Source organism: Labrus bergylta, chromosome 24, assembly GCF_963930695.1.
Source record: "Labrus bergylta chromosome 24, fLabBer1.1, whole genome shotgun sequence".
Lineage (NCBI taxonomy): Eukaryota > Metazoa > Chordata > Actinopteri > Labriformes > Labridae > Labrus > Labrus bergylta.
Window position 1 is genome coordinate 2,031,050 of NC_089218.1, and position 18,954 is coordinate 2,050,003.

An 18,954-nucleotide genomic window follows, 5' to 3' on the forward strand; every position below is an offset into this window, starting at 1 on the left:
TTTAGAATGGGTGTGTATGTGACTTCCTGTGCTTCTGCAGCCAGCCTCTAGTGGACACTCCAGGAACTGCAGGATTTCACACTTGTCAGCATCGGCTTCATTTTTTAACACTGGAGGTTAGCGTTTATTCAAGACATTTGATGTTTGCTGTAGTGTTATGAAAAACAAACGTACCTTGATACAGACTGAGCAGGAGAAGAACGACGCACGCCGCAGATTTCATTTTTCAAACTCTGGAATTCAAAAAATATATATTTTTGTTCTGCGATGAAAGATGAAAACACTTATCACATCTGTGCATACAGTTCATGCTGTCCACAGAGGATTGTTAAACAACGTGTGACAGAAACAGGAAGTTTAAGAACAGGAATCAAAGATGTCCTCTGTTAGGAGAGAACCGCTGTGATGCAAGAAAGCAATAGATTCTGTCCGTCTACGTCGAAGCATGAAACAGATTTGACAGAGAACAGCACAGAAACAAAAAGATGAAGTGTTCAGCTTTAGACAATCAAGAGGAGAAAGCAGCTGAAACACACTAATGTTTCATCGACCTGTAGAATACATTCTTCTTACCTTGAGCTCAGATGTTTGAAGAGTGCCGGCTGTAAACTCCGCTCTTCCCTTTTATCACAGACAGTTGTGAAATCAGCTGCAATGCCTGCGTGTGATTGGCCGGGACAAACCGCGACATAACCGACATTCCCGCTGTGTCGCAAAAGAGGGAAGTACAGACTGAATCACGTCTGACTGACGGCTCACCTGACTGCAGACCGGCCTCCTGATTTCAACTGCTGGTCCCAGATGCATGTTCTATAATAATCATGGTAATAAAGAGCGCTTGTTATAAGCTCAGATGAATAATATCGGGCTTTCATACTTGACGAAAACTCCTGAAAAACTCCAGATATTTCCCGGGTGAGCGTCATGTGTGAACACAAACAGCTGAATGTTTCTCCTCCAGCCTCCTCGTGTTTATTCTGCAGAAAGTCAGAGTGAGCTGATGAGAACGCAGCAGGATATAATCAGGAGAATTCACCTGGAGCCAGTGGGAGGAGCCAGTGGGAGGGGGTGGTGACCTTTAGTCCCATAGACTGTCTGCACGCCACCTCTACCATCTCCGTGCTCTAATCAACCTGCTGCTGCATGTTTCCTGTTCTCCAGGATGTTCTTCTCCTCTCTTTAGTTCAGTCTAAAAATGTTGGGGAGTTTTCAGATTTTTATAGGAAATAAAAGACTCGACAAAGAAACTGACTTTCACTGATGGCTTTATTTTTGCAAATTACAAAGTGCTCGATCGTCGTCTCTCAGTTGCATCTGTCGGTTTCACAAATGACGACGTTGAGGTGGGGGCTGGCCTGCATTATCAAGGCGTCGCTTCTCTTTGAACACCTCCTGAAAAACGAGTACACTGCAGAGAACACAAGAAGGAAAAAACAGTGAACACTTTGAGGCTCGGATCGTTATGATCGTCATTCGACTAGAAACTGGTGTTACTTCCAAATCTGCAAAAACTTTGTGTTCCTATTAAAGGTTTTAAAACATGGAGGATGTCCCGTTCAGGGTCACTTACTGGGTTGCGGAAAGACAACAAAGACGCAGACGTAGTCACCTTCGTCGCACTCTTTCACTGAGGTGGTGCAGCTTCCTCCGACACTGTGCGGGACACAGTGGTTGCACCTCAGAGCCTCGGCTGGAAAATAAAAAACTGATATTTTTAGCACTTTAAGTTTCCTCTCTCTTCAAGCTCCCGTATTCTCCTCTTCATGAATCACAGAAAGTATCAAACAGTGTGTGAGGATCCAATTAAACCTCAGCAAACAAGTGAGTGTGTGAGGCAGACTGACCACAGCTGATGCAGCCGATCAGGAGGATGACGGCGAGCTGGACGCTTTTCATTCTGGACTTAATCCTGGAGGGTCGACGACCTTTAAAGACACAAACCAACAGGTGAAAATCATTCCTTAGTAAGTGAATGCTGACATATTTTAAAGCTCACATATTCTGCTAAAGAATGAGGTGGTTACCTGTTTGAGTTTCCTGTAGGATCAGAGAGTCTCTTCAACACCAGAGTCCTCACAGACTCCCTTTATACCCCCGTCAGTGACCTCATGCAGAACAAACAACCCCTCTCTTTGTTTTGTGTCGGGACGTGCTTCACCGCGTTGCATCACTTTGTACTTTCCTTTCATGGAGTGTTGTGTTCCTGGATCGTGTGGACATCCTGAGTCAGGAATTTTTGTTATTGAACTCTGTTTCATCACTTCCTGTTGTGGATTTCAAAATAAAAGGAGAACAAAAACATTCAGAGAGTTTTGCATGATTAGTATTTTTGTTGGGTATTTGGGTCACACTGTGGGCACATGAGGTTATACAGGTAAGAGGCAGGTAGAGGACCAGCATGCACCTGGGTGGGCCCAAGAGGCGCAGCAGGAGCACGGCTGAGCTAAGACCTGATCCTTCAGCAGAGAAAACTTCTCAGGTCCAGGTTTGGGATGAAAGTCTTGAATCAGTGAATTAATATTTGATTTAAAAAAAACCATCAAAGCCGCTGTGTTTTCGTTCACCATGAGTTTATTGTTTGCACACAATAATATTACAGTATATTTATATTACTCATTATATGATACACATAGAAGTCTAAGATCCACGACATATCAAAAAGTAAAGGATGAAAACAGAGTTAAGAAAATAAGATCACTCAGTATCAATACATCATCTCTCAAAGAGAAATATTGTTCACTGTCACCATGACAACAGTTACAGTACAGAGATCCATAGATTAGAGAGGCTGTAATCGATCAGCAGAGGTCGGGAGAAACGATGTCACGGGTCATCAGAACAATTATGAAGCAGGAAGAAAGTTTGTCTTTTTAAAAGCATTTGTGATTCTTTTGGTCGACTGGATGCTGAACTTTAAAATAAAATAAAAAAAGAGCGTAAATATTTCAGATTGAGTTTCCTCAGGGAATGTGGTGAAGAGAGAAGATTCAGATGATGAACGTGTGAGATGAACCCGAGCGTCCTGATATGAAAGAACTTCAACCCAAAAAGTCAGGACGGGAATGCTCGGTTCTATCTTTTGAATTTAACGTCCGGGGTTAATCTCTGAATGTAGTGATAAAACACAAGAAATCATATTTTAACGACGCTTTAATCCTCTTCACAGTTTTTAATCCTCAAACTTGCGATCCTTGATTACAGACGAGCTGCATTCAACAAGCCGAGTGTGGACGGCGCTCGATTGGTTAAAGGTCATTCTGTTTGTTTGATTGGCTCGTGTTTTAAATAAAGGTTCAAACGGTTTAATGCCTCCAGTGGATTCGTTCATCCTGCAGCAAAGTCGTTGTTTTTGTCCCTGATCTGTGAACGATGTCACACACTGAGACGAACAACTGGAGCCTGTCAAGGACAAAAAACAACGACTTCTAGTTTACACACTTTGATCGCCAACTGGCTGAATCAAACTGCCAGAATTCTGCTTCCTGTTTGTCATTATTGAGCCGTAAAAAATCCCCAGATTGAAAAAACAAACAAACATCAGAATGAACCTTTACCACCAGAACACCACGGCTCTGTTGAACGCACCTCAAGTCGTTTTTAATCTATGGCAGAACGGGCACACCGGCACTTTGATGGCTAATCAAACGATCACTTGAGGGGAAACGAATAAGGCACGAGCATGCACACTCACACACACACACACACACACAGGCGCTCTCTCACACACACCGATAAACTGCGGTCGTCAAATCAAACGTCGAAGATAAGAAGTCGTGGTTTCATCAGATTTTTGTACTTTTTTTCTATGAGGTTCTGTTTGTTTTAGAGAAAGCGGTTGTGCAACTTTGGCAACCTAAAAAGATAATTTTTTATCTCATGATATCGAATAATAACTATCGGCTTATCGGACAACGATACTATAAACACACACGCACACACACACACACACACACACACACATCTCAGCTGACAGGAGCCCTATTTTTTTTAAGTATATATATTTAAGCCCGGGCAGCGTTCAGACTCTAAACGTGCCGGGTCCAGCTGAGTCAACACTTACCCACAAACACACACACCTACACACACTCATATTTACACTAAAGCATGCCAATGACATGGCGTTGGCATGACGACGAGTTACAACAGGTAAACATCAGATTTTTTTTAACTATTTTTTTTTTTTTTTTTGCTTTCAGCTTCAGTCTGAACTTAAACTCGGATCTTTCTGCGTCTTCAGTCACATCGTACTGTTACCACACTAATGTTCAACCACTGAGAATGTTTTGGCCGTTTACAAAATAAAAATAAAAATCTACAGCATTTAAAGTTTTAAAGGCCGGAAACGAGAAAAAAAAGACAGAGAAGTTCCTGACCTCCTCGCAGACTCATGTAACGTTTCAACTACACCGAGCTATGAAGCTAATAAAGTAAAGTAATATCCAAAATGATCAGATCAATTCAGATACAGTAACAAGAAGTCGTTGAAATTAAGGCGCTGGGACGGGAATCAGAACATGAAATAAAGCGTGAATCTGCACCGCTGAGTACAAAAAAGGAAAACGTGCAGAAATACGATTTGGCCTTGGAGGGAAAAGAGGTCGATGCATGCGAGAAAAATGAAATATAAAGTCAGACATGTTGGGAAAATGTAGTGCTAACAGGCTGTCCTCGAGATCAACAGAAGATCTTTTTAAGAGCACAAACGTGTCTGGAAGTCGTTCTTACTCTCGTTAATCAACTCATCTAATCGTTAGTCATCTTTGCATTGAGCTACATTTGCACGCAGGCTTATAGAAAAGTTAAAAAAGCCTCAGCGTGGTCTCAATCTTTGTTCACATGCAGAAGCAGTGGAACGTCGTTGGTGCAAACGGCGGCTTGATTTCAACGTTGAGTGAAACAGGGAGCTCGAACAGGCGGGTTAAAGTGACAGTACGTTCATTTTGATATCTGATTTAAATATGGTGCGTTCCATTTGATCGCAGAAGTCGGAAATTCAGAGGAGCTGCTACATATCGAAGAGAATATTCAAGAAGAGGATCGACTTAGTGTCTGAATGTTTTATCAAAGCCTCAGGCTGATTCTGGTGACAACACAAAGTATTTACAACGATTATAAAATCAATCAGCTTAAACACCTCCAAACTGTCCTCGATGTCCCCGAGCACAAAGAGAAGAACAGCTTCTCGGCTGTCGCTGATTCATGTCGTGGATATATGAAGACAAACGGGCGGCAGAGAGGAGGAGATTCTGGGGAAAGTGGCTCGTTCCAGATCATTCAGGAGCAGAATCTAAAGTTAGAAGGAGGACATACTGGCTGCTGCATTGTTGTCAGAGAAGCCAGCACTTCAACATAGCATGTTTCCTTAATGATCAGATAGTCAGGTCATTTGATGATTTAAATCACTACACATCTGACTGATTGGACCTTTAATCACAGATCTGAGCGTCTGCGTGTGTGCATCATTAACTTCAATGCATGGAGATGTGTAAGCTGTTGATCCCGTACCTTTAAAAAAAATAAAAAAATAAAGCAACGGTGAGAAAACAACAGATATATAGTTACTAATATAAAAGTAAAGTCATATATATAAACTAAAGAAGGAGGCATGAAGAGGATGTCTGACAGTGTTTTCCCTTAAAGCAGCTCCAGCAGCGCTGTGCTCCGGCTGCAGAGTTACACAGCTGTGTTTTTACTTCTCCTTACTTTAATTACAGCATTTTTTTTAAAGATTGTCATGATTTGGTACCAAGTTCAGCGTCTGTAAGTTCACCTGAGACTCACACCTCCACCTCCTCTCTTCAGTTTGGTTCCTGTAGTTTTTATTCTGCATCGTCACCCTGCTCTGTCTCGCTCTTTGTGTCTTTCTGTCAAAGCTGGAGGCTCTTTTTTGTATTTTTTTTGGCACTAAAACAGGAAACAGCAGAGAGACAGACGGACAACAGCACGTCACAGACAAACGGAGAAAAGCCTGAGGACCACGAGCGGTTTCAACCTCTCTGCAGAGATCTGAACTTTGACACGGGTACGAACACATGCAGGTCGTTTTTTTTTTTTAAAGCGTATGTGGAGCCATGGACGAGTTTGAAGCTGCAGTTCCTGTTGGTTTTTAATGGTCAGCAGACACATCTATCAGTCAGTGAAGAAGCACCTGATTGGTCGGATGCTAAAGACTGAAAGAGCAGAGGGGGGGGGGGCATGTAGGTTGTTGTGTGTCTGACTTGTACAGAGAGACCGCAGGGTGAAGTGGGCGGAGCTTAGGTAAAGACCAGATGCTGTTGGTCCAGAAGGGCTCTGGTGAAGTTGTTGATTGGACCGATGGCGCTGAGTGACATGGCGTTGTCCCGCCCCCACAGCAGGTTGGGACCAAACACCACGGCCAGGTTACTGTTGGTCATTTTGTTCACCTCACTGTTGGCCGATACCTAAACACACAGAAACAAGGTGAGTGTTTGTTACACACACACACACACACACTGACGTAAAGGTGTGTGTGTGTGTGTGTGTGTGTGTGTGTGTGTGTGTGTTTGTGTGTGTGTGTGTGTCTGTACCTGTGCCAGGAACATGACGAGGTATCGCAGTGATGCAAAGTTTTCCTCCGGCAGCGACTCCAGCAGCGTCTTCATGACCATCACCTGACTGTCCTCTGACACAGCTGAACTCAACAAACACAGAAATCACAGACGAACCAATCAGAACACTCAGGAAGGCGGTTGTACAGTAAACAGCCACTAGGGGGCAGACGTTGGCTGTGAGCATCATTTCTTAGAGAATAAAAGAGATGAGAGGTTTGTTTGACGTACAGGCAAAGTTGATGATGTCGTTGTAGAGCTGGTAGGTGAGCAGAGGTTCAGGAAGTTCTCTGAGGAACGTCTTCAGGATCACAGCCGCCAAGTGGACGTCTTCAATCTCTCGGAAATCCACCGACACGCCTGAAAGACACGAGAGGAGCAAACGAACCTGAAGAAAAAGACTTTTAAATTCTCCCTTCATGCGCCTAAAAAAAATCCAGGATACTCGTTTAATTTAATTCTTCTTTCAAAGACTACAAAAGAGTAAAATGTATTTACTAAAACATGCAATCTGCTCCTATAGGAAGTGAATTACTGCTTTGGATCAGTGTCACAGTCTGTTAGTTGTCTGCAGCAGAGCCGGAAACATGTGAGCCGTACGTGCTGTTGCAGGTTTTTAATGATAACAGGACAAACCTCTAACTTGTTCCCACTACAGTTCTAAAACTGGCCCGTTGATCCGTCAGTACCTGAGTTGTATTTGAGCTGAACGTCCTTCACCAGAGTCACGTTAGCCGAGCGTCTGAAGATCCCCTCGATCTCCAAACCTGAGAAGAAGACACGATGAAGAGCGAGCTGGTACAAAGTGAGAGCTCCGACGCTGCGTCATGTTTGTGTTTAAAAAACGGGGGAAAGAGTAGAGTTACCTTGTTCTGAAAGGAAACTGATGGTGTCTCTCATCACCATGGGAACACAGTCGTCATCAGGACTCCTTTGTCTGAGCCTGAAACACACACACACACACACACACAGGATAAACACCTCAACTAAAACCAGCATATGTTCCAGTAAACTGTAATCTTTCACCTGCAGATAGGCAGACACTCAAAGACTTACAATGTGAGCGGCACTCCAAACACCTGGTTAGGGAGGGGCGGGCTGCGAGGAGGAGACATGGGCGGCTGGGCGCTCGGTTTCAGAGACGACCGCAAGTTGTTATCGTAACTGAAATCAGGATTTTTAGTTAATTAATCAAGATTAAAGTAAAAGTAAAGCAGCTTGAAGTAAAAGTTCAGATTATATCAGGAATCAGAAGAGAAGTGTTTGGAGGTGAAGGAGTGTGTAATCGTCTCTTACTCTTTGACGCGAGCCGGGATGAGCAGCTGCTCGCACTTCACCACGTCCTCCAGCTCGCTCAGGTAACTCACGTAGTTGATCTTCTTGCCGAACTTAAAACTGTAAAGAGAGAAAACAGAAACAGCTGAAAAATAACGCTGCATCAGATGTCGTATCACAGATTTAATTCACACTGAGCAGGAAGTGTTTGTTTACTTTTTAGTTCTGACTGGAAAACAGAGAGAAATACCATTGAACGCTCGGTAACACTTGAAATAATCTAACTTTATTTAAACACTAACATGGTTACCGTGGATTGTTTGAAGGAAAACACAAGATTAGGGCAGATGTATCTTGTACCAGTAACCTTGTTTGTCTTAAAGAGGTTGAATATACTCTTTCTAACCTCTGAAAAAGAGTTTATTAAAGGACTGTGCCGTGAAACAATTGTAAATGTTGTAATTTCCCAAAGCTGCCACCAGGTGTCCCCAGAGCTCTGTTTCACAGTTTGCTCCTCACATAATTGCACACGGCTTCATTTCCTGTAAACCCAGGAATTAAATATCATAATAAAGTAGAAGATGTTTTCAAAAACTGTAAGCTTTATAAGAAAACACAAAGTGACCGGCTCTTCATGACAACGTTTGTGAATTCTTATTATTTTTATCTGTTTTAGAAATCCTAGAGAGAGTGAGGCAAAGAATAAAACGATGATGGATTTGTCATTAAATATTCCAGGGATGGGCATTGCAAATGAGTTTAGGCTTTAAATGCTGCAGTGTGTGGCCTTACTCCCCCCCCCATCAGAGACTTTTAGCTGCATCATGTTTAACATGACTCTTAATAATAATAATTTTAGAAAATGAGAAGGACCTGATGAAGGGTTTGAAGAGGATCAGCAGAGTCTTGATGAACATGGTGGGGTGGACGATGTAAAGAGCCTTGATGTTCTTCTTATACCTGAAAACAAAAAACAAACAGATACAGACCATGACACAGAACGTGCAGTAAAGATGAGATAACAGGCTGTGTGCTGTTTTGACTTTAAAATGAGCTCTCAACTTCTGCTCATACTTCTCAAACAGCTCTCGTGCTGCATGCAAGCAGCTTCTGACGAGGTCTAAAACCTCACTAGTACCCCTGGCAGTGTGTGTTGGTTGTTGTTCTGATTATTAAAGTGTCATAATTGTGATGCATTTCATGCTGCAGTTGGTTACATAACATCTTTTTATCGCTTTGTGATGCAAATCAGGAATTCAACACAAACAGTTGGAGCGAAGCTGTGACGCACGGGATTAACAGGCTTCTGTAATCTGACGCTTCTCGCAAAGACAGGAGAAAAACCAACAAGTGTGATGAGTGCAGACATGTGTGTGTGTGTGTGTGTGTGTGTGTGTGTGTGTGTGTGTGTGTGTGTGTGTGTGTGTGTGTGTGTGTGTGTGTGGTTATTGTGCTGCAGCAGGGCGTCATGTGCACGTGTCTAACCACAGCGGACGGACACGTTCTGAATCAGAAGCTGCAGAATAGTCAAGATATGTCGCACATGGCAACATGAAGAAGTATAGTAAGAAGAACTACAGGTGTCTGCACGTGCTCAGTGACGTCTCTGATCTTACTTTCTGTCGAACTCTCGGTACGCTTCTCGTAACCAGCCGAGGGACGGTTTGTTTTCACTGGTCAGCCCGTGGTGGAAATAAATCAAAGTGTAGTCACTTTCAACATACTGGTCCAGAGTTCCTTTAAGATACCTGTAACGTGAAAAAAATAGTTTGTGTTCTCTTTGCACATGGCGTTAAAGATTATTTTTTATCTGAAGAAAGGAGAGGCGTTTGAAGGAAGCGCTCCATACATGAGCAGTTTGTGATGGTCCAGTTGGTGCTGTGGAGGCATCCTGCAGGCGTTAAACACGATCACCTTCCTGCCAAAGTTATCATCACCTGCACACACACACACAGGGAGGAAGATACCTCGTTATTCTTCTACTATTCACTCCATAGTTTCTTTATTTATCTCTATTATTTTTTCCCTTGACGCTTCACAGATCATGAAGGCGTTCTCATTTTAAATTCTGCTGATAATCCTGAAAAATGTGGCTGTAAGAATTAAAAAATAAAAGCCAAACGTCTCTGTTTAAATCACGACGGGACTGAGGAGTGAAAGGAGGATTGTGATTGGACGACTGACCGGCCACTTCGATGATCTGGTGCCGGGCGATGTCATAGAAGGGGTGGTCCCAGGGCAGGTGAGGAGAGCTGGCATCGAAGGGCTGGGAGAGGTCGGTCTCTGAAACACACACACACACACACACACACACACACACACCAACATTTAAAAAGCTCACACAGAAGAGACTTACGGGAATGTTTGAAAGTCTTCCTGCTGCGTCCACCTTTAATCCTGTGTTTGTTAAATGAGTCTGAATCAATCAGTAGGTTTCCTTCTTTCCTGGAAATGTCTCTGGATGCATTTTTGTTCTTGAAATATCTCCTGGAATTCTTTTATTTGTCCGAGGGGACTTCTTTCAGCTCTGAAGCAGAGTTCTGGTATTTTCTGGGTTTTTTAAAGGTTTATTTTTGGAGCTTCTGATGCCTTTATTTGGAGATAGGACTAGAAAGAGACAGAAACCAGGGAGAGAGAGAGAGAGAGAGAGAGAGAGAGAGAGGAAGGAGGAAGGAGTCACAGGACGATGGATGCCTTCACTGATTGGAATAATTGTGGTTTTAATTTTTTTTGTGTTTGATGCAAGTTAACCATTTAAAATACATCAAAACACAACAACAACAACAACACAGCAGCAGTAGAGCAGCTCCTGTGTTCTGTCAGATAACATCAGTGTTTGTGTCGACTGTGGTGTGTTGGTAGAGAGTGATGTAACAGCTGGTTGTGGTTTAAAGTAAGTCATCTTCCTCTTTAACTAAAAGGTCTATCTCTGCAGAGATCATCTCTGTAACGTTGTCAGACACTCAGAATAAGTGACAAGAACAACAAGCGACAAAGAGGACGACTTTTCGAGGACACATGTTTCTGCAGAGGATTACGGGAGAATATCCAAAACTGTTAGCTCCCTTTTAGTCGTTAAGACCCCAACATATGGAAAAGTAATTCCCAGGTTTTAAAATTTTGGAAGTCCTCGTGAAATTTATCAGCTAAAGGTGGATTTTGAAAGTCAGTAAAAAGCTTAAGGGTGAGGTGGAGTCACAATCCTACATGTTCAGGCGTGCAGCGTTTAACTTTCTCTCTCACCTGACTTGCTGAGAGTCGACTCGTCGGCGGGCCACTGCTGGTCCTCTATGGTGGCCAGCTTGAGCTGTCCTAACTGGGCGGTCGCAGGGTCTTCGCCCAGATCCACCAGCAGCTCTGAAGACATCACACACGCTGCAGGACAGGCGCCACACGCACCCACTCACAAACACAAACGCAGCAACGGCAGTCCTGAAAGAGAAAAATACACCTCAGATCAGTTTGATATGAAGACATTTTTAAACCTTATCTGCTCAGAGTTGTTGCCTCTTAAGTGATTCTGCACTGTCATGTCAGTATGCAGCGGCAGGTTAGTATTCATGAGTTATATTGCACTGTGGATTGGGAAAACAGTCAAACACAGCTGTCAGAGGACAAAATGAAGAGAAAACAGACGTGATTTCAGGCTCATGATCGAGCAGTGAATATTTCTCCATCATTAACACAAACTCGTACAAAGTCCCTGTTTAGAAGCAGCTTTCAGCATGATGATCCAGCTGCAGCTACTGAACGGACGTTGATGCCAAAGCACGTAAAACAAAAAGCATCGTCGGGTTATAAAAAAAGGTTTTCTTCAGACTTATTCAGCTGCAAAAAAGACCAAAACTTTTTCTGAATGATCTTTGTTTCTTCAGATTCAGAGCTCGTGTATTAGACGGCAGCAGAGTCAAACTGCACATGCTCAGTACGACCATCAGAGAGAGGGATGATACTACAGCCGTGTGTGTTGTATCTCTGATGTCTGACTGTAGTTTACACACACAGATACACACACACACACACACACACACAGAGACACAGAGACACAGAGACACACACACACACACACACACACACACACACAGAGACACAGAGACACACACACACACACACACACAGAGACACAGAGACACACAGAGACACAGAGACACACACACACACACACACACACACACACACACACACACAGAGACACAGAGACACACACTGCCTGCAGCTTCTCCACAACAAACTGAGCAGCTCAGTGAGCTGAACACATAATACCCCGTCTTCAAACTAATGACCGCGTGTCTCTTCCTCTTCTCACACATTAACTCTCTCCTCCTTTTCTACACTCACACTTCCTCGTTTATCCGCCATCCCCCTCCCATTCGCCCCGCAACCCCCACGTTCTCGCTCTCCTCTGTGATGTTATGCTGGCTGACAGCATGTTGCTTTAAATAAATATTGCTCCTAACCAACAGAAACGGTCAGCCCACAAATGCTGACCATCGACACACGCTGACAAAGAAAAATCAACTGTTAGCACACAGTGTGCTGGTTTTCCTGTAACCGAGGTTCCAACAGGAAGGATTCTGGGAAGGATTTTAGATGATGTAGACACTAACAGGTTCCTCTTTTTTTTTTTTTTTATCTCTTTGAATTCCTGAATGCAGAACTTTAGCTTGAGGTCAAACTGAAACACGCAACGGCAGCGAGAGGAGATAGTTGAGGGGTTATTTCACCCTGAGGGCGGAGCCTAGAGTTCATGAGGTAACAACAGGGAACTGAGAATGTATGAACACGTCCATCATCCAAACAATGATCGATGGGAAACTAGGCGAGTAGGAGAGGAATGTATCCATCAGAAAATACAAGCAGCCTCCAGCACTCACTGTCTCAGTTGCACACATACATTGGCAACATTGCCTGCGATTTCTGATCATGAAAACAAGAAAGTACCCAATAATGGGTGTGCAGGACTTCTATTTTTGTTGCCATGGCATTCAAACAGGTAAAGATATCATTTGTTTTTCACTAAAATATCAGAGCTCACAGGACGACCCTTTGACCTTTGGACGGTCGTGGCGTCTTTCTTTTGTCTTTACAGCTCGCAAACCACATCCTCTCTAATCTGTCTGATGTGTCACAGCGTCACCTCATCATCATCATCATCACGTTACTGCGTCTGACAGAATCCACCTCAGACCAGTTGGCCACATCACAACAGGAGAGTGTCTGTGAGTGCTACCACACAATGAGAGGTTACACACACACACACACACACACCCACACGCACACGCTCCATGCCTCGCTGAGCAGACGTGGTTTTGTTGTCCCTGTTCAAACTGAAACTCTGGGCTGCATTTTGTACAGCGGCGTGCTGGCTGTGCTTTCTGTTATTTTGGCCTGTACAGCAGCACACATGCATTTGTAATCTTAACCAGCTTAATGTGGATAAAAGGCTGCAGCTAAGGCTTCTGTGGAACCCATTAATTGCCCGTTGTTTTGACGATTAAGCGTTTAATCTCTCAGTCTATGAAATGTTAGAAATCTGCAAAGGCTGCCAAAAACATTTAAGAAGCTTGAGAAACTAAAGGTTTGACATATCTTGTTAAAAATCAATCAGTTATAAAAAATATCTGGAGATTAATTTTCCTTCCATCGTTTCATTTTTGCAGCTCTAACGTGAAAACCATCGGAGGTTTACGTGAAGCTGGAACTCTGACCACAAAGTAACCGCGTCACTAAAATTCTGATAACATTAAAGATCATCCAAAATGCAGATTTTAAAACTACACAAACACTTAATCTGTGTTTTCATGCACACACACATAAAGCGTGTTCAGTCAGTCAACATCCTGCTGCTGCGTATATGAAAATCAAACAAGAGGATTCCTCGCCGTCAGCCCGTCACTTCAAATCTAACAATGCTCACATCAACACTTGAACATCCACATGCCTGCAGACAATACAGCACACGGTCAGCCAGTTCAACAGCCAGTGTAACAGTGCGCCATCCTGTGCAAAACCCGTCTGCAGGTGACAATGTTTGCAGATCATGTTGCAGTATAACCTTCCTCAAACACGCACACACACAGTCGTTGTATGTTCAAGTTCGAGTTTGCAGCACCCTGCCCCCCTTCATCCCTCCTCCTCCTCCTCCTCTATCACATCTCTGCAGAGCTGCAGAGGAAAGCAGCTTAGTCAAATCATCCCTCAGGGTGCAGGGGACTGGTTCCCCAGCAAAAAGAAAAGAAAAGGAAAAAATCAACGACACTGCAGAGGAAAAACCTCCAGAATCTCTGTGTCCTTTAAAGAGAGAGAGGGAGAGAGAGACAGGCAGGAGGAGGAAAGGCCTGCTGCTGTTGTTGCTCATTAGTTCTCTCTCATCCTTCAGCTCTTTATGGCGTAGCTGCTTCAGGAGACAGGCGGTGCTGCTAGCAGTTCTGTTTGAATACTTCCTAAATGGCATAAACACAGCGGATGACAAAACACGATACCAGAGTTTTAAACTTTAATACAACTGTAGTAACAATCCTGATATGGATACTTGAGCTGGGTAATTAATCCTGATCAACACATCACACAAGTCGTTTGGGAGTGATTCTTTCTGCTCTCTCTGTTTCTCTCTCTCTCTCTCTCTCTCTGTTTCTCTGCAGAGCACGACATTGATTATGGACCTTACAAGCAGCAGAACGAACACAGGTATGAGAGTCGAGCACGAGGTGGAAAGAAGGTCACATGTTAGTCTGGGAATCTGACATAAAAAAATAAGATATAAGGACCATTCCCTCCAGGTTTTGGCTGACGTATCACGTTTTACAAGCATGCCAGAACAGCGAGGTACCTTTGACCTTTATCCACCAAAATCGAGACGGTTAATCCCCAAAGCTAAAAAAAGACGTGCCAGATTTAAGGACATTCCCTTCGTTTGTTCCTCCACAAACTGGGACGTTATGATGCATCAGTGAAGTTGACATTTGTGCGTTTTTGGTTAAATAAATGTCACCATTCATTTTATCATCTAATCGGATATTTTAGTGGCACAATCACGCCTCATCTTAGACTCTAAACTGTAGATCATTTGTGAAGCACAGCAGTGAGTCTAACGAGAGGTGGGCCTGCAGCACTTCGACCATATTATATTTTAATCCTGTTTTCTTTTCCAATATCCTCGGGACTCAGGAGCAACACTCTTAAAGCATTAGTTTGTTAACTGGAAGGACCAGCTATGAGACTAATTAGATTAACAAAAAAACAACCAGGAAACGATCGTCTTTGATTAAGAGGGAAAACACACATTTAACTGCTTGTGGAAACACAAAAGTCTGAATTTATGGCAATAAATAAGAACTAATGAAAATGTATTTGATGTAAACAAGCCGTAATTATTCACTCGTTGTGCGTAGAGCTTTCTGTTTGGAAAGAGAACTTGGTGCACTCGTTGTGCTTTACTCAGACGAAACAACCACATGCCTCTGTCGCCACGTTTTTATGAGACTCCTAAATTTGTTTAGAGATATCCGTGTGTCTAATTTTAATTTATCACAAGGAAGAGCATGAAGACGGTTTTATACGATGGGACAGCACAGGATTTATTTTGTGTAATCCTTGATTTAACCAGAGTACTTCTAAAAGCACTGCTCTTTTTTTTCACCACATCTGGAATCTGCCGACTACAGCACATCTACAGTCTGATCTCTGATGAAAAGAGGCCCTTTGACGTTGAGTACTGAGGGCCTCGCTCAAGGACAGCGGCCAACACAAGCCGGCTGCTATAACCTCCAGGTCCTGACTGAGCCTGCACAACATGACAAATTTATGCAAACAGGATGTGTGATGTGCAATGTTTAAAACTGAGATAATGTGACAAATGCAGCAACATGGAGAAGTGCATATAACTCTCTCTCTCTCTCTGTCTGCTGTTCCTCATAATAAACACAACACGTATCTGCAGAATCCAAAGCAGATAGACCATCTGAACTGGCTCCAGTTAATCTGAGAGAAGCTGCTTCAAACAGGCGTGAGAATTTGGTCATCTGACTGTGTTTACACTGTAGATAATACATCTGTGATACCGTTCAAGAAAAGTGAGAGTTAACATTCCTGCATTTTAAACAGCTCTGTAGCAAAAAAAAAAGAAAAAGTTGTCTCTAATAAAAAAGAGAACATTTCTGAAGCACAGCAGAAACCTTACTGGAGAAATTAAAGCTTCTGAGTGCCTTATTATAACCATTTCTGTGATCTAATGAATTAAGTAATCGTAGATTTAATATATGCAATATTTAAGTGGAACCTTCTGATTGAGAAAATTTAATACTTTAAGCTTACAAAAAAGATGTTAAGGATGATAAAGCAAGGACGCATTAAATTAGCAGATTTTTAAGTGGGGTTTGGTGCACGGCTCACTCTAAACAGGATGCTGCTGCAAACAACGTGGCTTCTGATAGATTTAATTAACGCCGATATCTCCAGGAGAACCTTCTGATTTGGGAAAACGTGACATTTTATGATTTAAAACAGACTCTAAGGGCAAAAAAGTGAAGGCATGTTCAATAAGCGAATTTTTAAGTGGGATTTGGTGCATCGGTCACTCTAAACAGGATGCTGCTGCAAACAACGTAGCTTCTGATAGATTTAATCAACGCCGATATCTCAAGTGGAACCTTCTGATTGAGAAAATGTAATACTTAAAGCTTAAAAAAAAGATGTTAAGGATGATAAAGCAAGGACGGATTAAATTAGCAGATTTTTAAGTGGGGTTTGGTGCGCCGCTCTCTCCAAACAGCATGAGGCTGCTAAACAGAGTCTCTTCTGATGTGTTTGCTGATATAAGCAACAAGTGATAAGTCAGGTAGATGCCTTATATTACCTTTACACCCCCCCAAAAAAAACAAAAAACACTAAAACAATCACATCCGTTATTTTAAAACAGCAAATTTAAAGAGGCTAACTTGGTAAGCTAATATTAGCAGTAAGCATTAGCGAGATGTAACGGTTCATTTAGCAAAATATGTTCATAATGATAAGGTAACATTTAATAAAAACGTTAAGCTTCATGTAAGTAAACAAAAGTATCATTTAAATGTTTTAATTACCGCAATTAGTCGCTTTGTAATCGCCCGATGTGCTTTGTTGCCTCCGTAGTCGCTGTACAGTTGACAGTTGACAGCAACAATCAGCGTCAACACCTCTTCCGGTTGTGCCGTGTCAAAATAAGAGCGCTCCTTGGAGCTGGGCGCCCTCTAGTGGCTGAAAGTGATATTACAATTATATTACAATATAAGAACTAGGACAGGTTAGGATAATACTTTATTGATCTAAGTAAGCTCAAAATACACATTAAACAGAATAGATAAGATAAATAAAAATAAAAACAGGGGGTATATACAAGTACAAAATGAATGATGAAGTTAACTATGCAGGGAATTGAGACAGTATGTGCAGGGAATGACAAGATAAAGTGACAAGTGACAGAGAAAAGAAAAGAAAAGAAGAAATAGAAAAGAAATAGAATCAATGTTGTGTTATTAAGATAATCCTTTATTTATCCTACAACGGGGAAATTTACAGTGTTACAGCAGCAAAGAGCAAAGATCGCAAACATAAAAGTGAACACAGTACAATTTAAATAAAAATAAAATTAAAAAATTAAGAATGTACAAAAAAATAGATAGACACTAAAAATAGATTTTAAAAAATTAAAAATTAAAAAATAGATCAGGTCAGTTTTGACAAAAATGTAGTCAGAATACTCCTAGTCCCTTTACGCAAATTAAACTAAATAAATAAGCAGCATTTCTGGATTATTTTTATTCATAAGTAACATTACAGAAATCTGAGGGGGATATGCAAAAGCAGAGTCAGTCCCAGAAGCACAGAGGAGTTTAAAAGACCAAAAGAGACTAATAGTTAGGATAGGATAGGATAGGATAAAACTTTATTGATCCCCAGAGAGGAAATTCGGGCGTTGTAGCAGCACAGACAAGAAAGCTCAAAATACACATTAAACAGAATAGATAAGATAAATAAAAATAAAAACAGGGGATATATACAAGTACAAAATGAATGATGAAGTTAACTATGCAGGGAATTGAGACAGTATTTGCAGAGAATGAAAAGATAAAGTGACAAGTGATTAAAGTGACTCGGTATGATAAATAGCAGAAAGTAATGTAAACAAACAGAGAAGAGAGTTAGTTATAAGTGAAAGAGATAGGGTCGCTTGAACTGCAAATCAAGGCAAAGCAAGTTAATAGCACTTCTCAGATAATATAAAGTAGTAGTAGTAGTAGTAGTAATCATTTATTTCGGTCACAAGACTGAAAAGGTGTAGGCTGAAGCTTCATCTTATTACACCTACCCTTATTACAAATCTTATTATTTAAGACACGACTAGTTCGGTTACAAAAACAAAACATATCAGAACAAAATTTGTTCTGAGAATTTATTTCAAAACAAAACAAATGAAACAAACAAAAAACGAAACAGAAGTCACACTCACAAAAAATAATAAAACCGACTTTTTATATTTATTAAACACCAAAAATTGTATGTGCTTCACACAGGCACAAAAAGCAAACATTACATTTGATAAAACATCAACAATAATAATAGTTTTATTTAATTAACAGTTTGAAAATATTTCCCGGACAAAATAATGATTAAAACAAATATATAATATATAATAAAGAAATATAATTTATAATAAAGAAATATAATTTATAAATATAAACATAATAAAGAAATATAATTTATAATAAAGAAATATAATTTATAAATATAAACATAATAAAGAAATATAATTTATAAATATAAACATAATAAATAAATATAATTTATAATAAATAAATATAATCTATAATAAAGAAATATAATTTATAAATATAAACATAATAAATAAATATAATTTATAATAAATAAATATAATTTATAATAAATAAATATAATTTATAAATATAAACATAATAAATAAATATAATTTATAATAAATAAATATAATTTATAAATATAAACATAATAAATAAATATAATTTATTATATATATAAATATATGAAAGTATTTAATACACATGTTTTAAGGTCATTGTTATTTCAAATGTTTTCGGACAGTTGGCTCTAGTCTAAA

The 18,954-nt window shown here is 40.9% G+C and overlaps 1 protein-coding gene across 1 annotated transcript; it reads right to left on the reverse strand.

The window, feature by feature from the left end:
- Window positions 1-2,553: 2,553 nt before the first annotated feature.
- LOC110002585 (rho GTPase-activating protein 1) lies at window positions 2,554-17,025 on the reverse strand. Its single transcript, XM_020658210.3, has 13 exons — window positions 16,925-17,025; window positions 11,088-11,276; window positions 10,029-10,127; window positions 9,694-9,781; window positions 9,461-9,592; window positions 8,718-8,804; window positions 7,866-7,964; window positions 7,626-7,733; window positions 7,436-7,512; window positions 7,259-7,336; window positions 6,801-6,929; window positions 6,549-6,652; window positions 2,554-6,422 (listed from the first exon to the last, which is right to left on the reverse strand). Exons 2-13 carry the CDS (start codon window positions 11,209-11,211, stop codon window positions 6,255-6,257), a joined length of 1,293 nt encoding a protein of 430 aa, XP_020513866.2. The 5' UTR covers window positions 11,212-11,276; window positions 16,925-17,025; the 3' UTR covers window positions 2,554-6,254.
- Between the last annotated feature and the right edge of the window lie 1,929 nt (window positions 17,026-18,954).